General features: G+C 40.8%; 1 protein-coding gene across 2 annotated transcripts in view; it reads left to right on the forward strand.

Annotated features, from left to right (window-relative positions):
* LOC111584659 (protein tyrosine phosphatase non-receptor type 14) overlaps positions 1-17,419 on the forward strand; it is a 70,156-nt gene that overhangs the window by 16,120 nt on the left and 36,617 nt on the right. The window contains exons 2-3 of one of the 2 annotated variants that reach the window (XM_055015773.1): positions 5,105-5,520; positions 10,309-10,484. In XM_055015773.1, the coding sequence (XP_054871748.1) occupies positions 5,347-5,520; positions 10,309-10,484 (350 nt within the window). In that variant the 5' untranslated portion in view covers positions 5,105-5,346. The remainder of the gene's footprint in view (positions 1-5,104; positions 5,521-10,308; positions 10,485-17,419) is intronic. The other variant, XM_055015774.1, reaches the window with a different exon arrangement.

The raw sequence follows: 17,419 nt of genomic DNA on the forward strand, positions 1-17,419 counted from the left end.
AAAATAGACCTTTTACAATTTTCACATTCCTTCCTCCTTCCTGAGTCCATCTGCTCGCTGTAATGTGGCATCATCTTAGTCGTGTTTTTTATTGGGCGCTCATGCCAACACACATGAACAATCGAGGCTACAAGGAGAGAATAAATCAGCTTCTCTTTGGGAAACGCGACCGCCGTGACCCCTGCAGCCCCCCTTCGACCCTCCCCTCCGTCTCCGGCTTTAAGGGAACTGACATCACATGGTTGACGGTAAAAAAAGAAAAAGAAAAATTCCCCCCTTTTAAAATGTTCCCAAGAAGCACACAAGCCTGCGAGATCGCTGTCAACAAGTACACAGACAAACACACAAAGACGCAAATAGAGACGCATACTTTCACTGTGTAGCGTACAAACATAGACATGCATGAACAGGGTGCACCGCAAACACATACAGGAGATCACACACACACCCACCAGGTTCTCCAGAGGTTAGCCAGAACCAGACAGCCGTTAGTGCAACTCTAAACTAGTAATCAGTGGCCTGGTTTGGGAGTGTGTGGTTGAGTAAAGACAGACAGACAGACAGACAGACAGACAGACAGACAGACAGACAGACAGACAGACAGACAGACAGACAATAGTTTGGGATCAGACCCACTCCTTGATGCCAAACACACACATACACACACACACACACACACACACACACACACACACACACACACACACACTGCTTAAATGCCGGTACAGTACTGCAGTGACATTCTCTTCTCCCGACCGTTGTGTTTATTTCCAGCGTGCAAAAACAGCGTATACGTTTATGAATTTGCACGTTGTAATTTTGTGGTGCGGAGAAAACGAGAGGGAAAACTGCGGGAAGAGGCTTGTTTTTCTTTTTCAGAGTGGGGAGCTTTGTCTAAATATACACAAAAGCCATCTTTTGTTGTGCTTTTTTTCTTTCTTGCTTGCTTTCTTTCTTTATCCCCGCCCCAACTGATATGGTAAAGGGCAAAAAGCTGCAAACAAACAGCCCAGAAGGCCTTTTTTTGTCCTGCTGAAGCCACATTACCACACAAGCATATAGGTCATTCCAGAATTGGAGGACATTTTACGTCAAACCCATCAAATTTCAAATAATCCATTTTTTAATCAACTTAATATTTTAAATAATTATGTATGGAACGTGTGTCCCACAACAACCTTGTTGATGAAGTTTTTGTTGATTTGTGTCTCGTTTTTGTCTTTTTCTGTCGTTTTGTGTCTTGTTTTTCTCATTTTGTGTCTTGTTTTTTCATTTTGTTTCTCGTTTTGTGTCTCATTTTTGTTGTTTTGTGTTTCATTTTTTTTGTTTGTCTTGTTTTTGTCGTTTTGTGTCTTGTTTATGTCTTTTGTGTCTCATTTTCTCATTTCGTGTCTTGTTTTTGTTAATTTCTGTCTCATTTTTGTCTTTTCATGTCTTGTTTTTGTCAATTTCTGTTTTGTGTCTCATTTTTCTTGTTCTGTGTCTCATTTTTCTTGTTCTGTGTCTCGTTTTTGTCATTTTGTGTCTCATTTTTGTCGTTTCGTTTCTCGTTTTGTATCTCGTTTTTCTCGTTTTATGTCTTATATTTGTCAATTTCTGTCTCATTTCTGTTGCGTCTTGTTTTTGTCATTTTGTGTCTCGTTTTAGTCTTGTGTCTTGTTTTTGTCATTTGTGTCTTGTTTTTCTCATATTTCTCATTTTGTGTCTTGTTTTTGTCATCAACATCATCCAACAGTTTTCCTAAAGAATGTGTAGAGCAAAGCTATGTCCTCTCTTCTATTTTTCATGTTTTCATCACATTGTCAGCCTTGATTGAATGTCTCCCTCTACCTCATATTATCAGGATCAGACTAATTCTTTTGACTGTTTTCCATCAGTCAGTTTGTCCTCTTGGTCAGCAGTAACAGCAGCTAAATATCTAGCTTCTACTGCTGAGAAAAAGATCACATTAGCATGGATTAGCAACCCTGTTACTGTGATTAGAGTAGGGTTAGCAAACAACACAGAAAACATGGAATAAAAATGCTACCATTGATGTGGAAGCTGAGACAATCAAGCCTTTGATAGTTTATTACCTATTATTGATGGATATGGAGCAGAAAACTGTAAAAGAGAAGATTTATTCTTAAAACATTTGAAGCCCAAATGTCCTCCATTTCTGGGATGAGCCATGTGTCTCCCAGAGGGACACGGCTGTTACTAAAGACAAGCATGATTCAAAGAGTAGCAAACAAGCCTCTGGCTGTCTTTCATTCAGCCCTCCCCTCGGTCTTTTTCCTCGTCTCTCGTACGCTTTCCTTCCTTGTGGTGCATACTTGTGTCAGGTGTGCTCTGTTTTTCCAGTCAGGGTAGAGAGGAATCTGGGCCGGGGTCCAAGCTGACTATCAGCAGCACACTGCCAGAGCCCAGGACAAGAAGCAACACATCCACTCCGTTGTTACTCCCCTTTCTTTCTTTTTTTTCTCCTCTGCTGATCACTGGAGCATTATCCTGTCGTAGTTTGGCCTTTTAGCTCTCCTGCTGGGGTGCTTTCTCTGATAATCGTACCTTTATGGAGCATTTTTTGTTTTGTCTCTCAGTTTGCACTTTAACTTTTCTTATCTATTTATTTAAGTTTGTGCTCTTTGCCTCTTTTTTTTGGTTTTGGGATCTAGTTCCTGTCTAATGAGACAACACCCTAAAGGTGACACTGCTTTTAGCTATTTGAATTTATCCCCACTGACACTACCTGCTTTATTTAAAATCCCTTTGTAACTGGTTAACCCTTTAAACTCCAAGCAGTTTCTGACTGTCGCATCTTTGCTCACTGTGGGCTCAATTTTACCGCAACATAAAATCCTGCACAGTGGATTGGCGGTTAGCACTGTTGCCTTGCAGCTAGAAGATCCCCAGTTTGCATCCCGACCTTCCCAGGATCTTTCAGCATGGAGTTTCCACGTTCTCCCTGCACATGTGTGGGTTTTCTCCAGGTTCTCCAGCTTCCTCCTACAGTCCAGAAACATGCTGAGGTTAACTGATTATTCTGGATTGTCCGTAGGTGTGAATGTGAGTGTGATTGTTTGTCTCTATATGTAGCCCTGTGATAAACTGGTGACCTGTCCAGGTGTCTCCTGCCTTCACCCTACATCAGCTGGGATAGACTCCCACTCCCCTGTGACCCTAATCAGGATTAAGTGGTGTATAGATGGATGGATAAAATCCTGCACCTCTGTGGAAACAGCCCAACCATGACTAGAAGTAGAGGGATCTCAAACATGTCCTCTGTGCAGTTATAACGCCATGAATCGTTCCCAAAAATATGAAACACAGTCTAATTTCTTTGACTATTTGTTTTGGAAAAATTAAAAAAAACTGGAATCAGCATGTGCAACATTTTTCCAAGGTGTTACTAATACAAAAAAAAAAAATGTTACCTGTATATACTGTAGTTATTTGAGCACATATATGTACACACGAGTACACATGTAAATTATATTCTCACCTGTAGCATTCCTTATTTATATATAACTAAAAGGCATAACTAAAAAAATAGGCTTTAACCGTCTGGAACAGAAAACCTGCTTGAAAGGTATGCTGGTGTTACAAAATTGCCAACATGACACCATCAGGTTTTCAGCTTTCCAAGAGTCCTTGAACTAATCACCTGTGACATACAGTCGCTGCAGGAGATCAAGATTTCATTTAAAAAGAAAATTAATTATAAATCTCTGTACTTCAAAACTAACCAGCATTTTGAAAAGCGTGTTTCTCTTATTAATCACTAAAATTACACCATTTTTCAAAAACAAAGACACAGATTTTCTACTTTCTACCCAGTCCTGTGATATGTCATTCTATCAGGAAATCAGGATGTTTTATCAAAATCTCTTTATTCATCATGATTTGTTTTTAAAAATTGCCAAATGTTAAGCATTTGCTCTCAGAAGATTCTGCAAAAATATAAAGAAATCTGTGTTCCTTGGCACAGCTGTAAAGGTCTGACTGACTCAGCTGCAACAAACGATTATGTGGCAAAAATTTTCCGACTTTTTGCCTGAACTGCAGGGCAGATAGGAAACAAGTATGGAAATTAAAAATGTGCACTACTGTTCAGCAGTTTCGGGTCACTTAGAAATATCCTTATTTATGAAAGAAAAGCATTTATTTCAATGAAGATAACATTAAATGAATGATAAATGCAGTGTAGACATTGTTATGTGGTAAATAACTATTCTAGCTGGAAACAGCTGATTTTTAATGGAATATCTCCATAGAGGTACAGAGGAACATTTCCAGCAACCATCACTCCTGTGTTCTAATGCTACATTGTGTTAGCTAATGGTGCTGAAAGGCTAATTGATGATTAGAAAACCTTTGTCCAATTATGTTAGCACATGAATAAAAGTGTGAGTTTTCATGGAAAACATGAAATTATCTGGGTGACCCCAAATTTTGAACGGTAGTGTATAAATATCAAAGGTCTTTCCTCATTACAGAATTGGAACCTGACCCAGAGATGCGTTCAAAGACCCATTTCAACCTTAAAACCACAATATGGTTGTTTGTGTGTTTATGTCTCAGCTTTATGAACTCCTTGTTGACAACATGAGTCGTAGTTTTGTGTTTGGTGGCAGCAGCCAACATATAGAAGCACATGTGCCACCACCACATGTGTGATCTTCTACCCTGTATGCTACCATGTCTGGCAGGGAGGGAGGGGGGAGATAAAAAGCAAAGGAAAAGGCCTCCCACACAGGCAGATATGAGACTTAGAAGCTCCATTAGCTCCTCAAAGCCAGCTGCCCGGTTCAGATGGATGCCTGTGCTCGGCTGTTTGAAGTCCATCCATCCATACAGCGCTAACATCTCGGCCTCTGCCTGCCGCTGGGCCTCTCAGGGCCGGAGAGAGAGCAGCTGCCCCGACTTTAGGATAAAACTGTCGGCTGACACTCCTGCTGCTGTTATCGCTGCTGGTTCAGCCTGTTTTCTGTTTCTGCTCGTTTATGGGAGGGTGATACCGCCGAGAAATGTGGCGTGGGAGGGCGTAATGGGGGAAAGTTAGCGATTAGAGCAGCGTGTAGTTTCTGAAATCTTATCGGCTAATTCTCAACGTCTCTGTTCGCAGCAGCCCTTCCTCCTCGTCGTCGTCCTCCTCTCCCTCCTCTCTGGACACCTTTGGGAATGGGCCAGCGCCTTGCCAGGGTGCATCTCTCCACCCGGCGGTGTGGCTGGCGTCGTGTGAGAGTGAGGAGGGCAGCAGCCAGGTCGTAGAGCCGGCCCACCCCTCGCTCTCTCTCCAGCTCCCCAGTGACGTTTGACCTTTTGACTAGGCCGTGACCCCGCCTCGACCCTCGCCGCCGGCCCGCCATGCCCTTCCGGCTGAAGCTGCGGCGCACGCGGCGCTACAACGTCCTGAGCAAGAACTACTTTGTGACGCGCATCCGCCTGCTGGACAACAATGCGATCGAATGCACCCTGTCGGTGGAGAGCACGGGGCAGGAGTGTCTGGAGGCGGTGGCCCAGAGGCTGGAGCTACGAGAGGTGAGGCTCTTATTAAGTCAGGGGATGTTTTCTGAAGTTTTTAAACCTGCAAGAACCCTTTAAGCAGCATCCAGTGGAGCATCATTAGCCTTTCTATCAATAATGACAGCACTGTTTTTTCCAAATTATAGCTCACAGACATTTAGAGCAGGGGTGTCAAACATATGGCCCGCGGGCCAAAAGCAGCCCGCCAGAGGGTCCAATGCGGCCTGTTGGAAAATTATGGGGATGACATTAACTGCAAATTGGAAATTTGTAAACCTGTATATTTACAATAAGTTCTACATCTTGACAAGTTGTTTTGATGATAAAGTAAAATACTACATCATTCAGTTCCAGATACCTGAGACTAAATGTTTTGTTCTTTTGTAGACACTCTGTGATCTGTAAGATTTAATGTGTAAATGATACATTGAGGTATAATGTTGTTGAAATTGCACTTATTTTTCATAAGAAACTTCAGGTTGTTCATAATGTTTTGTAAAAAGATAATTCATTCAATGTGATCATTTCCAGAGTTGTTCTTTTTTGCACTAAAACAAAGGGGAAACATTTGGAGTTTTACTGACCTGGTCCACTTGAGATCCGACTGGGCTGAATGTGGCCCCTGAACTAAAATGAGTTAGACACCCCTGATTTAGAGAGACTTCTGAGCAGCCATTTTGAATAGTTTAATTCAACCATCTGTCCATCATCTATACACCATTTAAACCTCATTAGGGTTGCGGGGGGCTGGAGTCTATCCCAGCTGACTTAGGTTGAAGACAAGGGACACCTGGACAGGTCACCAGTCTATCACAGGACTACATTTAGAAACAAAGAATCACACTCACATTCACACCTACAGATAATTTAGAGTTACCAATTAACCTCAGCATGTTTTTGGACTGGGGCTGCACGGTGGTTTGGTGGTTAGCACTGTCGCCTTGCACCCAGAAGATCCCTGGTTCGTGTCCCTGCCTTTCTGGAATCTTTCTGCATGGAGTTTCCATGTTCTCCCTGTGCATGTGTGGCTTTTCTCAGGGTTCTCCGGCTTCCTCCCACAGTCCTAAAACGTGATAGACTGATGACCTGTCAAGGGTGTCCGACGCCTTTGCCTTGAGTCAGCTGGGTGAGGCTCCGGACCCCCGCACCCCTAATGAGGATTAAACGGTGTATAGACGATGGATGGATGGGTGTTTTTGGACTGTGGGATGCAGAATGACTCCAGGAAGGCTGGGACACAAACTGGGGACCTTCTAACTGCAAAGCAATGGTGCTAACCATCAAGCCATTATGCAGCCTAGTTTAATTCATTCATCAAGCAAACAGCCAAACTTAATCTCATTTTACTTCATCGGATGTGATACTTTGCTGCATTTCTCAGGTTCATTTTTTGGTTTTGAGCTGATAATCTGACCTGAGAATTATTCTGAGGGTCACATTGGGCCCTGAAGACTTCTGAATGGCATTTTAGACTAAATCAGTTATTATTAAATGAAAAAATAAATGCATGAACACTGGATCTCTGAATTACAGACGATTCAAGGAGGGAATTTAATTTTCTGTCTTTTTTTTAGCTGAATTAATTTGATTTGAAGGGTTTTATACTGTATTACTGCCAAATATGATTTTTTGCGTGTTTGTTTGCTTTAAAAGCCTCATAGTTACAAAAATTGTACATTTTGCTGAAAACTGGGACTGTTTTTGAAGAAGAGGAAGGCTTAGTTTAATGGACAGTTAATCACTTGTCTGAAGCTTTCTCCTTGACCATGTTTTTTTCTTGTTGGTGATTCTTTTCTTCAGTTTCGAATCTGGGCTCATGTATACGTCACCAGCTAATGAATTATTGCTTAGATGGACTGTGAGACGGTTGTTTCTCCGCTGTGTTTTCCTGTGTGATGGCCACGCGTCCGTCCTTATGCCGTTCACGTCTCCCTGCCCTCTGCTGCTTCCCTCCTGCAGGGTTCTTGTTTGTGTCTAACGAAGCGTGGCCACCGCTGTCCTCTTTTCGCTGCAGAAGAAAGAGATTCAGCTCATCTCCTCGTCCCACGTCACCTCTCCTGTCCATTCTCTCTGTCTGCTTCTTCTGTTGCCCATTTTTCTTAACGTTATCTGTTTTTTTGTGCCTTTAATGAATCTTTAGACTCACACTGGATAGCAGAAAATGTCCATTTCTGGGCGTTTTTTTCCTTCTGTTACATTTTTACTCACCATAAACTCATTTTTTCCTGCACTATAAAGTCCTGCACCTCTATAGAAACAACAGAAACATAGCTAGAAGTAGGAGAAACTTTAAAATATCTTCTGTGCTATATCACACAGTAATGAAACCATAAATTATAAAAAATGAAAAAAAAAATCGAAGGATTTTCTTTATTTTTCAAAAATTTTAAAAAAATTACAATCAACATGTATAACATTTTCCCAAGTGTCTACAGGTGTTACCAATACTGGAAAAATAAAATGGTAACTCTACATGCTGTCAATATTATACATTTTACATTTATAATTTCATTACACAGTGAGCTTGTATCGATTTGTGTGAGCACAGCCTGCAGTTCAGTTGAATTCAGTGGAAAAATTTTTGAATTTCTGTCACATGACCGATGATCACAGTTCAGTCACTAATGTGTTTACAGATGCGTCGAGTTGTGCAGCATTTTTTGCTTTTCATAGATTCTGGTTACTACAAACGATTAATTTTTGGCAAATTTTTAAACAAAACATGTAGAATAAAGGTGAAATCTGATGAAATATCCCGGTTTTAGGCTTACATTTCCTGATAGAACGCTAAATCACAGGAGAAGTTGAATATCAGACCTGTTTGTAGAGTTTCTGGCTCTGATAACTAGCGTAATTTTTGCATTTTTCCCCTGTTTTTTAAAGATGACATGCCTTTTAAACCTGCCTGTAGGTTTAGTGCTCAACACCAGCTAGTTGTCTGCTGCTTGGCCTGCTGTTTACTGTTTGTTCGTGGGTCTGCGTGTGAAAGGACAGTTTGTTCCAAGATCACAGGAAGAACTTTTGTGTGTTTGGCTGAAGACGGAGCTTGATGAATGTGTGTGTTCATGTGTGTGTCAGCGCCTGCCGGAGCTGCTGACAATGCGAGGGGGGCGGTGTGGTAAATCCTCGCAGAGTGTTGTGGTATTTGCCAGGTGTCGGTGATGTTATAAATACGGTGGTGTGACACGTCAGCTTCAGTGTCCCGTGAACACACACCATCTCAGGAGCGTGTGTGTGTGTGTGTGTGTCCTCCTCATTTAGCTGTTTTCGTCTTTATTGGTGAGTATCCGAGGCCTCGAGTGCGTTTGTGTTTGCATGTAAGGAAGGAGTGTTCAGGTGTTGCAGCTGCAGCTTTACGACTTTCTTTATAGAGGAGCCAAATCACGCAGAAGAAACAGGTGTTCTTCTACCTGTGTGATACCACTGAGTGACACGTGCTTCACAAACATACGGAAAGCAATAAAATGTCTGTTTTTCTTTAAATGACATGCTTGGCTGAATGTAATCTGGAGGCTAAAACTTTTTGAAATGTTAAAAAAAAGTGTTAAAATCTTGATTTAATGGTAAAACTGCAAAGATTAAACAGTTACAAGTACTGTTTTGATAAATAAATAATTGGTTTGGGTCATTTTAAAGAAAAAAATAAAGTTTTCAGATTTTTACCTTCTTAAATTTGAATATTTTCAGATTTTCTTTAAACCTCTATGGCTATAAATTGAGTATTTTTTGGATTTTGGACCAAACAAGGCATTTGAAGATGCTAATCAACACTTTTCACCATTTAATAGACAAAATAGTTAATGAATGAATCAAGAAATTATCAAATTATCACAAATTGCATGGAAATCAAACAGGGATCTTATGAATACGTTAAAAAAAGAGTTGGATAAACGTGTTAAAATCTTAATTCAATTGAAAAAAATGCAAAGATTAATCAATTAGTATTGCTATTTTTGATAATCGATTTGGGTAATTTCAAAGAAAAAAGTTAGAATTTAAGATTTTTACCTTCTTAAAATTCTTAAATTTGAATATTTTGGCAGTAAACTGAGTATCTTTGAAGATGCTGTTTCATAAAAGATTAATAATCGCTGCTTTTGCACAGATTGCAAATGGACGTGGAGCCGCATTTACCAAGTTGCTCACAAACTGCAGGGGAAATCCAACAGGGAACTTTCAATGTTGTGCGTGGGCTGCAGGTCTAGTGTTTGTTTTGATTTGTGAAGTGAAGCAAAATGATCTGGTCACAACATGCTGACATGTGCCTCAGGTCGTCTATGGGCTGCACCTAGAATATCAGAAACATTCAATGCAAAGAAAACCAAACAACTTGCTGTTTCTGAGTCCACAAAATAGAAATGTTCTTCCCCAAGACCTGGCTTGCTCTTTCTGAACTCAGTTTTTTTCCCTTTATTATTCAGCTGTTCATAAATAAAACAGCAGACCAGGGACTTGTTTTCATTCTGATTTGGTGAGATAACTAACCGTACTGTAAAGGCCTTGCTTTAACGTTTATGTTTATTAGAGTTACGCTGCTGACGTCAAACATTTGATCAGATTTGAAGGAGAAATATGTGCCTGTTGTGTTTCAAGTGCTTAATAATCCCCAAAGTATTTCTTGGCTCATTTTCCATTTCAAACACTTTGCCCTCCACTATCATACCCACCATCTCCTCCATGTTTCTTCTGAGTACATTTATTTGGATTACAACTCGTCTTTGTTTCCTCTTTGTCTCATCGTTTTTCCGTCTTTCCGTCCCTCGTACCTGACCGAGCTCTCCTCTGTCTCTCCTCTGTCTCCAGACCCACTACTTTGGGCTGTGGTTCCAGGGGAAGACCCAGGCTCCGGCCCAGCGCTGGGTGGAACTCGAGAAACCCCTCAAGAAGCAGCTGGACAAGTTTGGCAACGAGCCGCTGCTCTTCTTTGGAGTCATGTTCTACGTCCCCAGCGTTTCCCGGCTGGAGCAGGAAGCCACCAGGTAAACAGTCTCTGACAGTCAGACTTCACATCATTGCTGCAGAATTACAGCTGTAAACTCTCAGCTGCTCTCTAACTGCAAAACTGTCCAAAAGAGGTCAATGCAGGGTCGTAGATGCTGAGAATTACTTTGATAGAAGCTAGGAATCAGCAAGTTTACCTGTCCTATGTTGCCTCAGCATGTACACTACTGTTCAAAGGTTTGGGGCCACTCAGAAATGTCCTTATTTTTGAAAGAAAAGCAGTTTTTTTCAATGAAGATAACATTAAATGAATCATAAATCCAGTCTAGACATTGTTAATGTGGTAAATGACTATTGTAGCTGGAAACAGCTGATTTTTAATGGAATATCTCCATAGGGGTACAGAGGAACATTTCCAGCAACCATCACTCCTGTGTTCTAATGCTACATTGTGTTAGCTAATGGTGTTGAAAGGCTCACTGATGATTAGAAAACTCTTGTGGAATTATGTTAGCACATGGATAAAAGTGTGAGTTTTCATGGAAAACATGGAATTATCTGGGTGACCCCAAACTTTTGAACAGTGGTGTCTAAAATACAGAAGTTGTGGCAGTACAGTGGACAAATTTAAAACAGCAGTTACTTGTATTTAATAATTGCAGTTAATGTCTCTGTAATATTTACACTTTGCAAAGTCATTCTGTGGGCCGGATTGGACCCCGTATGTTTGACACCCGTGCTTTAAAATCATCACCACTTCAGTTAAAAATCTTCACAAAAATGCTCGTTCCTCATCTGCCCGTTGGCGTTGGATTGCAGAACAGTGTAACAGTGTTGTACGTGACTGTGATGATTACTTAGAGAGCTGACTAATATGGGTTTAGTGTGTGTCACTCTGTTTGAAATACCGGACTATGTGCAAAAAAAAAAAAGACAGGGTAATGATGAAATTAACCAGTTTGTACACCGTGTGTTTGACAACCCTACTGTCGATATTTCACTACTTACATTACCGTTCAAAAGTTTGGGCTCTCAGTTTAAAATTTCCAGAATATTTGTCTAATGACTGCTGGGTGTTGTGTTGATGAGTGCAGAGCTTTTTTGTTTTTTTTACAGAATCCAGTTAATGCAAATGGTTCAATTCTGGCAAAATTTTAAAATGATATGATGAATATCCCAATATTTAGCTTAGATTTGGTCACTTTTCCCGATGAAACCTAAAGTCACATTTGAGTAGTTGAAGATGATTCTTTTGTATTTATAGTTTATTTACTATTATAAATGGTACAAATCAGGTGATTTTCTAAAAACTGTGGCTGGGACTTTTTGGCAAATTGGAAAGTCTGGTGAACAGTGAGGAAGATGAGACCGCATAGAGCTTGTTGGGCGGAAAGTTTTCTTTTAAAAATCTTCCTGATGGCAGCTTGGATAAAAACATGGTTGTGTGTAAATTGTGCAACAAAGAGTTTTCGGATCACTGCGTTACTTAAAGCCAATGTTATCACCTCAATGCAAAACATGTTGATGTTAGCACCAGAGCTAACGTTAGCTACGAAGGTCCTGGTACCAGCTAACGGTGTAGCCATCCCATAATAGACCACTTTTCAAGACATGGAAAGTGCTTGAGTTTACAAAAAGTCTTAAATGTTGAATATAATCGCTGTAATTGCACTTTGACTGCAGTCATCTGTGAATGCAGTAGGCAGATGAAAAATGCAGATAAATAAAAATGAAACAAACATTTTTGTTGTTCAAATTCACGTACAGGGGGGTCCTCGAGTTACGTTCCTACGGTGCGACGTAGGGCAATTTTCGCCTTAAGTTGGAACTCACATATGTACATAAGTACCAATGTCACTCACCTAGCACGATCCAGTGTGATGTACAACCATCAAATGTAAACAAAACCGTCGTCCTCGTATAGTTCCGCTTGATGACATATTTGTCTGCTCCACTTGCCAACTAGTTTCCACATGAAATTTGTTTAAACGTCGCAAAAGGCGTACATCGGAATGATGGAACAAGACTTTTTAGCCCATGTGTTGTCAAATTGACCCGTTTTAAAATTTGAAAATGTGGAAAAAAAACATATTTAGACAGTGAAAATTTCCACATTTCCTCATTTTTGGGTGGAAAAAAAAGAAATGTAAAAAAAAGTTTTTTTAAGAACATTCACAAAAAAATTTTTGTGAACGTTCTTCAAGAAAATATTAGAAGTTTTACTGATATATATGTAATCACTTTAATTATTTTTAGGATTTCTTTGGAAGATTTTTACTCATTTTTTGAAAATATTAACAAGAATTTTCTTGCCAAATTAGGGGGATTTTTTTTATTTTTATCAAACTTTTCAGGGAAACTTTAAAGGAATTATTGGAATTTTCTTCCTGAAGGTTTTGCAAATTTTCAGAAATTGGGGGATTTTTTTTTGCAGAATTTTTGGATTTTTTTCAGACAAGGAAACGATATTTTTTGGTGCCCGTAAATGAAGACAACAGGAGGGTTAAATAAATTTATGGGAGATAGTGACATAACCACAAAACGCCGTAGGTCGAGGACGTCGTAAACCGAGGACCTGCTGTATATGTCTATTCATTGATTCAGTCGTCAACCAAAACTTACTTGAATTGAAAAACTTTGCTTATTGTGTCAAATATCACTATTAATGCAATGAATTAATCACAAAGCCTCCAATTAGTTAGATACATTTTTTAAATCGTGTCCCACTGCTACTAAAAACACATAAAATGCATGTCAAAAGAGGGCTAAAGGGTTAAAGGAGAATTCTGCTGTCACTGACACGCTGCATAACGTAACACCTAAACTGCAGCCTTTTGTGATTTGCTAATTGCGTCGTGTCAAATCGCCATCGTTCGTACCTAATTGACACGATGAACAGCAGCCATTCTCCCCTCGTTCCCCAGTGTGTGTCCAAACTGGTGTGAGAGTGTGAGGCGTGTGAATGGGCGGCTGTGGAGGGTGCATGCATGGGTCAGCATGCAGGGGTCAGCATGCAGGGGTCAGCATGCAGGGGTCAGCATGCAGGGGTCAGCATGCAGGGGTCAGCATGCATGGGTCAGCCTGTAGCGGACGCTCTGCCGTCTGGGATTCCTTCTCACACTCTGCAGGTCTGCCTCACACCGAGCCGCTGAATTCGTGGCTGGATGTGGGAAAGGTCGACTGCAGGTCACGCCTCGGTGTTTTGATGGCGGAGTCGTGTGTCATCGCGCTAACCGTTTATCCTGCTGAATTTCCTTGATATTTCTGGGAGGCAGGACCAGGCATGAATTCGGCTGAAAGCGCTGCGTTTGGGAGATCTAGACAGAGTGTGTCTGCAGCTTTGTTATCCAGAAGCCAGGATCTGCTCTGGTAAAAGGATGGTATTCCAGGAATCCCCTGCGGGCTTTCATGGTGTGTGTGTGTGTGTGTGTGTGTGTGTGTGTGTGTGTGTGTGTGTGTGTGTGTGTGTGTGTGTGTGTGTGTGTGTGTGTGTGTGTGTGTGTGTGTGTGTGTGTGTGTGTGTGTATACGGGGGTTATGGGGTTGAAGGGGGTTATGATGGGGGCTTAGGGGCAATTTAGGAAACAATGGTCTTCTCTTTTTCTCAAGCCCCCCTCTCTTCTTCTAAAAATCCCTGTACACGGTGTCACCCTTTTTATCATCTCCACATCTTTAGTCCTACATTTTCACTCTCGCCGTCCCTTCGTCCTCCTCGTCTTTCTTCTTCTTTTCTTCTTCTTGTGTTCGGCAGGAATGTTGGCAGGGCCGTCCGGCGTAGGAGGCGGACCACACATTCCTCCCAGCAGAAGTGCTGGGGGTGAAACAGGGGGGTTGGGGGACGTCTGGTTTACAAAACATATGCACACACTGCACACCTCCTCGCACACTCCCCCTTCCAAGAATCTCCAGCTGCAGCCCTGTCAGAGCAGCTACAATACTCCACATTGTAAGAACGTACGTGCTTCCCGAGGCAAACTGCTTCTGAGGGCCTCGTCCTCTTTTTTCCTTTCTTTTTCATCTGTAAGTTGAAAACAATCTCCACGGCTTTTTTCTTCTTGAAGAAGTTCAAAGCATAGGGCTGCACAGTGGTGGTTAGCTCTGTCGTCTTACAGCTAGAAGATCCCAGGTTTGCATCCCGGCCTTCCTGGGATCTTTCTGCATGGAGTTTGCATGTTCTCCCTGTGCATGTGTGGATTCTCTCTGGCTTCCTCTCACAGTCCACAACATGCTGAGGTTAATTGGTGATTCTAAATTGTCCGTAGGTGTGAATGTGAGTGTGATTGTTTGTCTCTATGTGTAGTCCTGTGATAGACTGTTACCTGTCCAGGTGTCCCCTGCCTTCTCCCCAAGTCAGCTGGGATAGACTCCAACCCCCCTGCAACCCTAATGAGGATTGAGTGGTGTATAGATAATGGATGGAAGCTCAAAACATTTTTATCACCCATTACCGCTAATCACAAGCTTTACTAAATCTCTCTCTTGTGAGCTGTCGGTGCTTTCCGTTGAGAGGATGTGAATGAACACACTTTAAAATGCAGATAATTTATCATCTGGAGTTTTGATCTGGAACAGATCCAGTCACGTGGATCTTCTTTTTTTTTCTACACACCTGGTCTGATGAAAAAAGGGGGGAGGGAGGCAGATAAAAGGTGACAGTGGTAAAGAGGGAGACAAGTGAGGGTAGCGAAAGTAAAAGTTTGGCAGCAAGACTCGGCTTTTGGGTTTTTACCTTGTTATTTATGTGGTTTGCTGCCCGCATGTGTTTTTTTTTTTTTTTTTTTTGCTGGAACCTCTACATATTTATGTGTCCACATAGGAAAGCCTGTTTATGCTTGTGTGTGAAAACAGACATGAGGTGGTTTTTTGGATGTGTTGTTTTGTATCTTTTTCTTGCTGTTTCATCTCTTTTTTTGTGATTTTGTTTTTGTTTTTATGTGCATTTTATGTAGTTTTTTTTCGGAGCCAGGGCCTCACTTACTTAGCACCAGTTCTTTGTGTTTCCACCACCTAAACACTGGCTCCAGGTTCCAAAAAACTGGCGCTTAGCAAGCACCAACTCTTTGCTGGGCCAGATCTATGAACCGAGTACGTCAGGGGTTTGAGGGCGGGGCTACAGTGACCAATGATCAACGATGAAAACGCAGAACCGCCATTTTTAAAACAGCTGTAGCGTGTAGTCGTAGCGTTTAGTGTTAGTGTTTAGAAAAATGAAAATATGGACGTCAAATGCAAGTGGCAATGGTTGGAGGAGGAGATCCAGTGCTTCTTGGCACTGTGGTCTTCATCTGAAATACAGGGCAAGCTAGAGGGATGTTTTTCCTGATGTTTTATGGTGACGTTGCTCTAGCTTGGCTCCTTGCCAATGGAAAAGCAAACCGGTTCTTAGGAGGTGCGAGATTTGAACCAACTAAGCACCAGCACTGAACTAGCACCTGGTTCTTCTTGGTGGGAAAGGGGTAATAGAGGTGCAGGATTTCATATTGCAGTGAAAAATGAGCCCACCATGAGTAAAATGTGGCTGGAATTAAAGAAACACTCAGAAACTGAGGGCTAAAATAAAATGTTACATAGCTACTTTGCCGAGTTTTTACTTTTTAACAGCAAGCAAATAATAGAACTCATCAGAATAATCCAGACAGCCTATGAGGTAACAATAAGCTGTGAAATTGTATGGAGGATTTAATTATCTTTGAAAAGCAGACCTACTTCATTTCCTCTGGGTGAATTTACTGTCAGAGTAATGTGAGTTGTATAATGTGGTCTTTGAAGCTCAGTGTTTGACTGATATGTAACCTGAGACTGGATCTCCTTCACTTCCTGTCCATCCATTCATCTGTTTCTCCTTCCACATCTCCCTCCTCCATGCAGCTGTGAAAATTAACCCGTACAGAGGGGCTAAAGTGTGCTTTTTTCTATTTTGTTTCTCATACATTGGGTAAAGTTCTTTATATTATTTCAGGGCTCCAGACTGACTTGTTCTAATAGCTTTTGTGCTCCCAAATGAAAATTTACAACGATATACAGCTCAAATACTTCCCCCTAAAATGAGACGATTTGCTGCTTTTCAGTGATTTATATCCCTACGTTAAACATATCGATGTCAGCAATTTGAATTCAAATTCAGATTCAGAAAACTTTGTCACCCAGGGGGTAACTAAAAGGTACGTATAGCAGGCAGTGCAACAATGACGTAAGAAACTGAAGATAAAATAACATAAAATAAAACAAATAGGAATAAATATAAATAAATAGATATACACATGTAGAGCAAGTAAGATAATAGGAATAAAATAGAATGAAAATTAAAGAAAACGCAAACTTAAGCTTGAATGACACTGAATGTTTTGGGCTTGTTCTGATTTTCAGGGAGTAAAACATTTTCACATTGATATATTGGACATTATTCTTCATGTACAGACACAGAAAACAATGTTACAAAGGGGAAAATTGATGGCGTCATTGTTTATTAACATTCCAGTATTGGATTTCACAAATAGTTAACTTACTGTGAAGACACCGCTTGACTCCGCACCGTCTGTGAAAAACAACCAATTGTAAACTACCACAAGGATATTTAAAAGTTGTAATATTTACGCATAAATGCTAATATCCATTTATCTGTGATACGCCAAGATTGGTTCTAGTTGTCACTTGGGGCTCAGAGAACTTGCAATGTGGATTTTTATCTATTTTTTTTTAGACTTTGACATCAATTGACAGATTATTCAAAAGTAAAAATGAATAATTAGTTGCATGCCTACTTTAAAGAATGAACAGATTAGCACAACACAGTGATTTTTTAACAGAATCTTGATTGTACACTTTTCTCTGTACGGACCAACCGTGTAAACATCAGAATCATTTCTAACTCACATAACTCAACAAAAACATAGTTTGGAGTGTTTTTGTGTGTGAGATAAGCTAATTTTATTTGTGTGTTTGAGCTTGGAGAAGAGAAGGAATTACTTAATATG

Source organism: Amphiprion ocellaris, chromosome 12 (assembly GCF_022539595.1).
Source record: "Amphiprion ocellaris isolate individual 3 ecotype Okinawa chromosome 12, ASM2253959v1, whole genome shotgun sequence".
Lineage (NCBI taxonomy): Eukaryota > Metazoa > Chordata > Actinopteri > Pomacentridae > Amphiprion > Amphiprion ocellaris.